The sequence below is a fragment of the Equus quagga genome, chromosome 16 (genome assembly GCF_021613505.1).
Source record: "Equus quagga isolate Etosha38 chromosome 16, UCLA_HA_Equagga_1.0, whole genome shotgun sequence".
NCBI classification, from domain to species: domain Eukaryota; kingdom Metazoa; phylum Chordata; class Mammalia; order Perissodactyla; family Equidae; genus Equus; species Equus quagga.
In genome coordinates, this window is record NC_060282.1 from 30,779,315 (window position 1) to 30,791,165 (window position 11,851).

General features: G+C 39.2%; 1 protein-coding gene across 2 annotated transcripts in view; it reads right to left on the reverse strand.

Moving 5' to 3' along the window:
* The window catches only part of EMC2 (ER membrane protein complex subunit 2), a 59,349-nt gene extending 48,751 nt beyond the window's left edge, over positions 1 to 10,598 (reverse strand). The window contains exons 1-2 of one of the 2 annotated variants that reach the window (XM_046642601.1): positions 10,513 to 10,598; positions 1,323 to 1,476 (exon numbers count right to left, since the gene is read on the reverse strand). Coding sequence is in view for 1 of the 2 variants with exons in the window: in XM_046642599.1 (XP_046498555.1) it covers positions 10,513 to 10,552 (40 nt within the window). In the remaining variant the exon portion in view is untranslated. The remainder of the gene's footprint in view (positions 1 to 1,322; positions 1,477 to 10,512) is intronic. The other variant, XM_046642599.1, reaches the window with a different exon arrangement.
* Between the last annotated feature and the right edge of the window lie 1,253 nt (positions 10,599 to 11,851).

The window sequence follows — 11,851 nt, forward strand, 5'->3', positions numbered from 1 at the left end:
TCTTTTTTGTCAAATATCTCATTTACCAACAGTCTTCAATTTTTCATCAGTCTCTTCCTCATTCATATTCAAGATATTATTGAAATAACTTTCCAGGCCCAAAATGGAGCTGCTCCTGCCCAAGGTGCCACATCAGCAAACCAAAACTTATATAACTTTTTTGTCCCTGTAAATGCTCCACTTGACCAGGAATGTAGTACATCCAGTCAATCCCTAAACACCAAGCCGACTCTGGGCCTTCTCACCCCAAACAAAACTGACTATGTGGCCCCAGTCAATAAGATACTTTGTATTTGTGTCTTCCTTGTTTTTTATTCCTTACCCTATAAAAGCTTCTTGCCCTCTGCCACATTTTACAGTTCCCCCAAAGGAGACTGTCTACTTTATGAAGTATTAAATAAAATTTGTTTGTATTACCTAAATTGTCTTCTTTAATCATTTTTTTAACAGTATATTATTGGGAAATCTCTGATTTTCAAAACATTCTCCTTTCACCTATTAATATATCACCCATGACTTCTACTTAGTCATTCAAAAATATATTAATACATTATTTCTATAACATACGCTAAAAATATAAAGATAAAAAAATTATTACTTGTGTCTGAGAAGCTGACAAGCTCACAGAAAAACTGTAAACAACTGCAAAATAATGTGATAAAAGCCAAGAAAGTGTTATGTTCAGAGCAGTAAGAAAGCAAGGTAAGAGAAAGATTAATGTCACCTGGCAGGGAGAAAAGGTTAAAGATGACATCTGTGATATATGAATTAAGTCCTAAGGCTCAAAGGGAGTTTGTTAGATGAGGTTTAAAGCAAGAGAGCATAAGCCATGGTAGAGGAATGAAAGTATCTGATGTGCTCAGGGTGGGAAATTGCCCAAACCATTGAGATTAGGGGAAAAGGGAGAAGGCAGGCAAGGTAGTTCTTCCCGGCCATTGCAGAATGGAGCTCAGGTTAATTCTTCATTGGTGTAACCCGAAAAAGGGTGGGGAATACACTTCTCTGTCAAAGAATACTCCCAAGGACCCCAAATAAAAACCTGAAGGATCACCCACCAGAAGAGGGAAAAGTAGGAGAGAAAAGCAGTTTTTCTAAAGACTAAATGGGGGGAAACAGAGCTCTTTTACCCAAATATTTCCTTACTTATCCATGCTCTAAAGTTTACAAGAAAATCAAATTAAGTATAATGTGTATTTCAAGGTATTCTTTAAGTAAGGTAAAAAATAAAAGTACAAGTATTATCTATATATTGTTATGCCTCCTTCAAAGATATTTTTAGTGTTAGATACACTTCGATTTTACCCCACAATTCTTTTCATTACCCAAAGGCTTTTCCTGTGTTTCAAATTTCCACAAGTTTTACATTTTCATCTTCTTTCTCCAGTTTCCTCTTCCTTGAGTTCAAATTCCAGCTCTTTCACTTTCTAGCTGTGTGATACTGGGTGAGTTAACCACTTTGTACTTTATTGTTCTCGTCTAAAAAATGGAGATGAAAATAGTAATAGCTATATCATACAGTTGTTGTGGTAATAAACATTATGAATTAATTTATGTGTTTAGAACAGTGCCTGGCACAATATGTGCTCAAAAAATTCTAGCTCTTATTAATATTCTACCCTCTATTTCCTTCCCTGTTCTCATATCCACTGTTAATTCTCTTTAGTTTCTGAACTGAGAGGCTCTGAAGTGTCTCACCAAGTCAAAAGTACATCCTATAAAATCAAATACTGTTTATCTTTTCCTAAGCCTTCCATCTCTGGCTTTGCTCTTCATATTTCATTTAGAGTAGGGATTTAAAGCAGTGGTCAATAAACCAGAGCCCCAGGGCCAAATATTGCAGCCACCTGTCTTGTACATGAAGTTTTATCAGAACACAGGCACACCTCTCCCCCAAGCCCGAAAAACAGGCACCCTTATTCATTTAGGTATCATCTATGGCTGTTTTTGTGCTACAATGGCAGAGCTGTATTCAGCAGTCCCCGCTTATTAACACGGTTTTGTTTTCCTCAGTTTCAGCTACCCACAGTCAACCATGGTCCAAAAATATTAAATGGAAAATTCCAGAAATAACCAATCATAAGTTTTAAATCATGTGCCATTCTGATTAGCGTGATGAAATCTCCTGCTGCCCTGCTCCATCCTGTCCAGGACATAAATCATCCCTTTGTCCAGGTGTCCAAGCTGTATATGCCACCCACCCATTAGTCACTTAGTAGGTGTCTAGATTATCAGATCGCCTGTCTCCGTATCGCAGTGCTTGTGTTCCAGTAAGCCTCGTTTTACTAAATAACGGCCCCAAAGCACAAGAGTAGTGATGCTAGCAATTCAGATATGCCAAAGAGAAGTCATAAAGCACTTTCTTTAAGTGAAAAAGTGAAAGTTTTCGACTTAAGGAGAAAAAATAAAATTGTATGCTGAGCTTGCTAAGATCCACAGTAAGAACAAATCTTCTATCCATGAAATTGTGAAGAAAAAGAAATACATTTTTGCTGTCACACCTCAAATATGCATGTATAGGAAAAAACACAGTACCTATAGGGTTTAGTACCATCTATGGTTTCAAGCATCTGCTGAAGGTCTTAAAACATATCCCCCATGGATGAATGGGGATTACAGTAGGTGAGACAGATCATATGTCATACAAAGCTAAAAATATTTACTATCTGGCCATTTAGGAAAAAAATGAAACAATTCCTGATTGAGAGCATAAAGTCACATAAAGGGCACAGGATCTAGAGTCAGAGGACTTAGGTTTAAATTCCAATACTTCCACTTATCAGCATGGTGATCCTGGAACTGTCACTTAACACTTCTAACTTCAGCTATAAAATATAGAAGATCACAAGCCTGTCTTATAGAGCTGTGATGAAAGTTACACAAAGCAAAACCTAGACTCCCCAGATGTCACTCAGCTAATACAATGTTGTGGGTAGGGGTGGGGGGGTTATTTGTTTTTAATCTGATTTTGATTACCTTTAGGCAGGGCATGGACTCACTGGTTTTTCATTGGTACCACTACTGTCCTTTCACGCAATTTCACACATTATCCTCATCTGCTTGGCACCTGAGTTTAGGACTCCTAGTACTAGATAATTTATGTAGAGCACTCACAAAATATAAAGTGCTACAAAAATTTTAATTACCTTTATTTTAAGGAAAATCTCTAAGTGTTTCAGCTTCTGGCAAGAAATAAAGGCTCTTCCCTTACTCCTGCCTCAAAGGTGGCTTAAAACTTTTCAGCTTACTCTAAACCCTCCGAAAAAAAGCATGCTCCTCAGAGCCAAAGGCATTTATTATATGCTGTGTAAGGACGGAGCTCACGGCTGGCTTGAATATTTTATTAACAATTGTGCAAGCCCTGGGGATGAGCTAAAGGTCAAAGGTTAAAAGACTAGCTATGATTATTCTATTTATTCCTATGAGGCCTGGGTTTCACTGTGACGAGACAGAGGCCACTGGAAGTTGGAAAAACATCCTTCCTCAATTCCTATACTTTCCCTACTTCACTTTATTATATATTCTAAAATATCATTTAGAGATTCATTTACATGAACCAGCATACTCCCTTAAAAGGTCAATACTTCTGGGACAATAAATAAATTTTAAATTATTCATAGTCCTACAAATTTATCTGGTCGATTGGTTTCAGGATGTTGAAAACAGCTGTTCTGAGAGAAAAGGCCATTTGATTTGAAAAAAGGAAGGATTAATTCATTTTAATGCACAAAAAACTCTAGCAGAAGTGCTTCTCAAACTGTGTATTGTGAACCATTAGTGGGGTGTGAAATCAATTTAGTGGACTTCTTCCAGCATTTAGGAGGAAAAAAATGAAACAGTATAAATAGAATAGACTGCATTGCTCATACTAAGAATAAGTACTTTTTAAATAAAACTTTGGTTTCAGTTTATACACATGCTAAAACATATGTATGAGTATACTTAATTAAGCATGAGCTAACTTGCAACGGTTATTTCTGATTGTGGAAAAACAGTGCTGTAGGAAAGGGACATACTTTTTTAAAGCATAACTGCTAAGAACAACAGTCTTAACACAGTCACAAACATTATATAAAAATACAATAGCTGAACACAAAACAATGAACGCTGTTTGTGTATGAAAATGTAACTTTTGCAAACTAAGCAGCATTTCATCTGTAACACTTTCAACTATAATTACACAGTGGGCCCTGTCACACTCTGGATGCTCCTACAAATACAATGTAAAATTATTTGTGACGTTAAACATTCAGAAATGCCTTAAAAACATTCATCTAAAAATCAGTAAAAATAAAAGTCTCTTGAAGAAAACATTTTTCACCTTTGCTAAACCTCTACCTCAAACACAGAAAACCAAAGTCATCTTCTCTTTCTGACAAAGGTGGCTTCCCTTCCCAATGTTTACATTTCTGTTAATGCCACCTCAGGATTTCAATTCTGCCCAATGTTTCTGACTCCTCCTTCAGTATCTAAGTCCTGTGATTCTTCTAAAATATTTCTAAGATTTATACCTGCCACTCTTTTTCTACTCCTACTACCCAAGTCCAGGCTCTTATAATCCCATTTGGACAGAAAGCCTCACATCATGATTTAGATCTGACAAGGCATGAGCCAACTCAATGAGAAAAGCTCCTAAGCAAAGATTATCCTTTATGGGCTGGCCTGGTGGCGCTGCAGTTAAGTTCGCACATTCTGCTTCTTGGCCGCCTGGGGTTCGCCGGTTCGGATCCTGGGTGCAGACAGGGCACCGCTTGGCAAAAGCCATGCTGTGGTAGGGGTCCCAGGTATAAAGCAGAGGAAGATGGGCACAGATGTTAGCTCAGGGCCAGTCTTCCTCAGCAAAAAGAGGAAGATTGGCAGTAGTTAGCTCAGAGCTAATCTTCCTCAAAAAAGATTAAAATATATATATATATTACCCATTAGAGGAGGCCTACATTGGGCAGAAATGGCCACGCCGTAGGACCCCAAATTCTTAAGATACTCAATGATTCCTACTGCCCTCAATGATTCCTACTGCCCTTTGGGCAGTACAATGTGATGACTGGAACCATAGCCTTTGGAGTTATTCATGTACTGAATGCCAGCCACATGCCAAGCCTATATGTGGGCAATGGGAGTAAAGTAAGAAACAAAATAAAATTCCTGGGGCTTACATTCTAGTAGGGTAGAAAGATGACAAACCACGTAACTTCACATAGTGATAATTCCTTTAAAGGAACTTAAAAGGCTATGTGATACAGTCGGGTTGGGGACGGAGGAGCCTCTGGAAAGGGCGGTCAGAGAAGGCTTCTCTGAGAAAGCAGTTTTTAAGCAGAGGAAAGAATGAGAAGGAGCCAGCCATAAAGAGCAAATGTTAAGTTACTGAGACAGAAACTAGTCTGGCATGTTCCAAGAACAAAAGAATGGCAGCCTGGGTGAATGAACTTAACTAGTTAATTACTGAGTGAGGAAGAGCAGTATAACAGCAGCTCAAATCACAACACTCCCTTTTGCTAGCTGTGGTATCCTGAACAAGCTGCTTCACCTCTTTAGTTTGCTTCTTCATCTGTAAAATGGGAATAAAACCTATCTCATAGGATATGTGTCAGAATTGAATGAGATTATACAAAATATTTAGTAAGCCATTTTCATTATTATTACCATTACTAAAGACACTACTATATCAAAGCTCATAAACAAACTTAATATACTAGCACTCACTAACTGAGCAAACAAGCATTTACCAAGAGCTTGTTTTCTGACTCTTACCACTATGCTGGTCAATGGAAGGATTGAGAAGATCTGTGTGTGTAAAGAATGTAAACAAGTAATTAAAACATTACTGGGTGAGATTAATAAGGTTCAGCAAAAACTCTCTTAACCATCATCCAGTTAAAACCAACTCAAAGAATTTTGTTCTGCAAAACATATTAATGATGCCCACAGCATTTTAGAAGCTCTAGGCTAACAGGCCTCATCAGCTAGCTCTTGGTTAATTGTTTCCATCAGTTGTTAGATTAAAAAAGGTTGGCTGTGTTTGTATGCAAACCAGTCCACGCCTGTTAAACTTAACGTAATTATACAGAGTAATTAAATATTACATAAGCCAAAGAAAACTTGAATGCAAAATACAGAATTATTTCCATGAAAAAAAGCTGGATGCTTTGAAAAAACTCTATAAAGGTAAACAGGTTTGAAAAACTGCTGTCATATTAGGTAAAGTGACAATTAAAAACATAACAAGGGTCTGGCCTGGTGGTGTAGTGATTAAGTTTGTGCACTCAGCTTCAGTGGCCCTGGCTTCGCCAGTTCGGACCCCAGGTGTGGACCTACGCACGGCTCATCAAGCCATGCTGTGGCAGGCATGCCGCATATAAAATAGAGGAAGATGGGCACGGATGTTAGCTCAGGGCCAATCTTCCTCAGCAAAAAGAGAAGGATTGGCAACAGATGTTAGCTTAGAGCCAATCTTCCTCAAAAAGAAAAAAAAATTATACACACACACATACACACACACACACACATATACATATATATATAATGAGGGGGCCGGCTCAGTAGTGTAGTGGTTAAGTTCACGCTCTCTGCTTTGGCGGCCTGGGGTTCATGGGTTTGGATGCTGGGCACGGACCTATACACCGCTCACCAAGCCATGCTGTGAGGGCATCCTGCATACAAAATAGAGGAAGACTGGCACAGATGTTGGCTCAAGGCCAATCTTCCTCACCAAAAAGAATCTATAATGAGGAAAATAATAAAAATCTAAAAGACTTGCACAGTGAAGCTGCTACACAAGGATCTTTATATTCTTGTTCCATGTTAAAGAACACAAAACTGAAAAGGATTTAGTAAAGATGACAAGGAATTTCAATCAGGGGATCCCTATCAAAGAAAAGGCCCTGCCCCATATCACTATCTACATTTTAAATTTTAAGTTTAATGAAAAGAGCCACTGACTTTTTTTTTTAAATAGGAAAGTGGCTCCCATCTACAAAGTCCAAACTTAAGCTTCAAGGCACAAACTTTTCTAGCTCTTACTTTGCAAAAATGACCTTTACAGAACATATACATACTCATAAATACGAATCTTTAGTTTAGAAGTGAAATCTCAGGGTACATTCCATAAGATCTGGGACCTTGCCTGTCTTGTTCAGCACTGTATCCTCGAGAAATGGAACAGTGCCTGGTGCAAAGTACTCAAATATATGTTTATATAGGCTAACAGTTAAAGCTAGGTATGGATGAGATTGCCCACAGAAGATATTTAACCTTTTTTAGATCTCTTTGAGGCTGATGAGACTTTGGAATGATGTTTTCCTAGAAATATGGGCATTTTTACATACACACTCAATTTTGCATATAATTTCAGGGAATTCACAGACCACATAACACTTATGCCTGCATCAGTCAGGAGTCTATGGATCTGAGGTTTAATAACCACCAATAATAAAGAAGAGGGCTAAGGAAAGAACCATTGAGGGCACCAAAAATTAAGGAGCAGACGAATGTAGAGAACTTAGCAAAGAAAAGGTCTGAAAAGTAAGAGGAGAACCTTAATGTTATTAAGAACCAAGAAAAGAATTTTTCATAGGGGAGTGATCTGCAATGACAAATGTAGTATAGATGTACAAAACACAAGCATTAGACCTGGCATTATGGCTGCCTAGAAACTTTACTGGAGTGACAGGGCATGGAAAGCAAGTTGTGGTTGTTTGAAAGACTGAATAAAAACAGAGGAAGTAGAAACAGTGAGCACAAAAAACTAAAATTCCCTCATTTTTAATAACTATCTTTCAACAAATTATTCATTTAGTGCCTATTATAGGCATGATGCTAGGCATCCTATCCGTATCCTGCCCAAATACCCTATTCTCAAGAAACTTGACTATACCCTCTTTACAACTCTCTTTCTCACCTTCAAACTCCTAATAACTCCTCTATATAATACCTCAATAACTTTCAACTGGCTGAATAAATAAATCATATATTCTATGTTTTTTTACAGAGCTCAACAGAGTCTAGGAGAATATTAGACTTACTATATAGGTCTTTTATGAACATGTGATAAATTTTCCTATCACAAGAATTACAGTATTCTTTGAACTAACCACTTCTATGACTTTAATTCATGATGCTAGTCAATGACATTCTTAAAGACATATGTCCAACTGACACTCCCCCAAAAATATAAACAAAAAACTATCCCTGAGAGTCCTCCCATCACCCTCTCACATCCTAAAAATCTGTTACCATAAGTCTCTGAAAGAAAAACTAAAATATTCTTTTATTAAAAGTCCCCCAAAAGGCAATTTTAATTCTCAAAATGGCTCAACTCTCATTTTACAAATGAGCAAACTATAGCCTATTAGTTAAGTGAGTTGCCTAAGTCTATCTAAGATACTGAAGAAATTATCCCAACACTAGAAAAATGACTTATAGTCTTTTTGTGACAATTTGTTAATGTTTATTACTAATCTATTAACCATTCATTTAGTCGATAAATAATTACTGAGTTCCTTTCATATGTCAGGCACTAGAACAAGATAGGCCTGGTCACTCCCTCATTCTAGAAGAGACAAACTTTAAAACTTAAGACAATTGGGTAAGTGCTTCAATAGTATGAGAACACACAGAGGACCAGGGTAGGTTTTGTTGCTTGTTTTTGTTGTTGTTTTTTCTTTTTTTTAAATTTTGGTGAAAGGATGAGAAAGGAGTAGGGAGTAGGCTGGTCAAGGAAGGCTCTCTCAAGTATGTGACCTTTGAGGGGGAATTCTGAGAAATGATAAAGTACATTGGGAACAAGAGTGGGGCAATGAGGGAAGAACACTCCTAGAGGAAGGAATAGCATGTGTCCAGGCCTAACACAAGGACTATGGCAGGTTTAGGGAATTCAACAAAAGCCAGCACAGCCAGCTCACAGAGCGAGGGGGAAAAGAGCCTAAGATAAAGCTAGAGACATGGGCAGGAGCTACATGACCTTTTCATACAGTACTTAATTTAAAAGCACTTTAACATGTTTCTCTCTTGTTCCTCAACAAACTTTGTGAAGTAATTACTTATTTATTATTCCAAATCTAATGACATCACTCCTCTCTAGAATGCCCAGAGGGTAAGGTCCAAGTTACTTAGAACCTCTTGTCTGCTTATAGTTACACTCCTACTGGATTTTGTAGATGCTACTATCACCTAAGCAACCTATATTGAACACATCTTCAAAATAGCACTTTCTAAAAAGCATGAAATCTTTGAAACATTTTTTTTAAAGCATTAATAACAACAGCCACGTATCTACCATCCAGCTTAAGGTATACATCCTGACAAGTTTTTTAAAACTATGCATTTACAGGTCTGTCTTCTCCATGAGACTGTGAACTCCCTGAAGTTAGGGACTGTGTGTTACTTAACTTGATATCTAGCACTAAGCACTTAATACTTGTTTAACATAAAGGAATCTCCCAATACAGATAGAAACACCAAGGTTCACAGTGTGCTGCCTCAAAACCAATAAAAAATCATTGAATTCAGTTAAATATTAAACAATTTAGCTTTTTCCATACATGTTTGCAACTTTGTAATACTGGATTTATTCACCATCAATCAATCAATATAATTTTCAGTCTACATGTTATCAGGCCATTTTTTAAACATTCGAAGAAGGTATTCATTGAACAAATAAGCTACTGAAGTATACTGTTAAATGCTGGGAACATGAATTTCAATTACACAAATTTTATGCCTTAGATAAACTCAAGACTTCTCTCTTAAGCATGCCTCTGGCTAAAGTCTTCGAGAGGGGAAACTCTCTCACAGAATTGGTCCAAAGTTTGGATGCTTCCAGATTTAAAAAAATAAACTCCACTTCAGATGAAACTAAGATGAGGGAAGGAAGTCAATCACACCTGAGTACACGCCCAAGATAACTAGTTTTTTTCCCCTTCAGAAAAGGAATTACTGGTGGGGAGTAACAAGGAAGTTGTGTTGTATGTGTGCATGTGTTTTGAAGGGGTGTGGGACAGGGAATAATTAAAAAGGGAAGTAATCAAAAACTCGATTTTTAAGACAGAATCAAATGTAAAATGGCATGTAAAGAATCAGATTTGTTCATGAGTCTTCTACACACCTTTTCTACACAGAGTTGTAATCGTTACACAGCAGTTAATAAAAAGGCCTTACAGGCCTTGTAGCTCTTGGCCGCAAAGAAGCTTCAGCAGTCACCATCCCGCCTCCTCCGCACCGCCCAGCAACTCCAGGTCCCTCCTGCCTTCTAGCGGAAGCTGCCCTGGGCCGTTGGACAGGCGCGGAGGTAGGTCGGTGACTCAATCGAGGGGCACAAGCGGGAGGGAACACAGCGGACTCCAGTCGGTGGCCGGGCCAAAGAAGGGGTCAGCCTCAGCCACCACCTGAGGTCAGCCCGTCCAGTGAGAAGTTCATTGCCCGAAGAGAGACCAGAGAACCCAGCTCTCCGAGAGCAGCAGGTATTCCCGAATCGCTTGCTAGGGCTTTAGGTCTTTCCGCGCCCGTCCCGCCCGCAGTTACCTTCCCAAGTGACATCGTAAAGCTCTGAAACCTTCGCCATCTTCTCAGAACCTAGAGGCAGCGGGGTGAGAGGGCGGGGAGGCGCGGTCACGTGACCTGCAACCAGGAGGTGGAGAATTACGACACCATCTCTCATTGGCCGAGAGAGCGGAGGGGGCGGGACCCGCTGCGCACGTGCACGCGGCCCTGCGTAGGGCCTATCGGGGGAGGGGGCGGGGCGAGCTGGGCGGGGCGCACGGCGCGCCGGGAATTTGAGGACGCTCTGGCAGCTGGTCGGGCGGCTGAGTTCGCTTGGGGTGAGGTGTCTGTTTTGCCGTTTTACTTTTAACAAATGCTGGGTTTTTAATGTACGCCACTCCTGGTTTTTCATTTTTCTCCACATAGGTGTATTTATTCTCTTCCCACTCCATGGCCTGCTGCAGCGCAGCGTTCTGATCGAATCCCTTAATTGTCCGCAACTTTCCTTAGGGATTCGCTTTCCATTTCCTGTGTGTGTTCGACTAAACTGATAGACTCCAAAATTTGTCATTGAGTCTCTGGGGGACTAAGCAGGATTCTGCCTTTGCACATTATGTTCCCGTGGGCGAGGACTTCTTAATGCTCACTTGAATGCTTGGTGCCAACCTCTGCCCCTAGTTAGCGCTTCTCGTGGATCCCTGTCTGCCTGCCCCTCTGCGTTTGTAACTCCGTGAGAGCAGCTAGTATGTAAGTGCTTATAAATAAGTGAATAAATGAAATAATAAAGGTACAAATGAGACCATCACAGCCTTATCCTTCGCTCCCCCTCTTAACCTCACTGGGGAGCCTCCTTTCCCACAAGGCTAATTGCCTTTGGACCTAGTCAAGAGCTAGGGAGAAATGTCTGGAGTAGAAGCAACAAATTTGAGCATATATTTAGTATTTGAAGCAATAACAACATGAAATTGTAAAGAGAGACTATGTAAAATGAGGAAAGAAGGCTAAAAATCCCTACATAACAGCTACAGTTAAGGGTCAGTGAAGAGGCAATCAAGATATGAGAAAGGAGAAAAGAGAGCCATATCCCATCAAGCCAAGGGAGTAGACTTAAAAAAAAAAAGAAAGAAATTATCAATGGCACCTGCCACAGAGAGTTTACATAAGGACAGAAAAGACTAGTGAATTTATAAACTTGGATTAGATTCTGAATGAGCTTCGTTCTCTCCAGACGTTTTAAAAAGCCCTTCATTCAAAAAATTAAAAATCCTTCTCTCAGAAATTTACGTATTCTAATACTTAATAAAACAACCTTGTGTAATGGAAAGAACAAGAACTCATCAGACAGTTTTGAATCCAGGCTCTACTCTTTTGTAACTAGTTG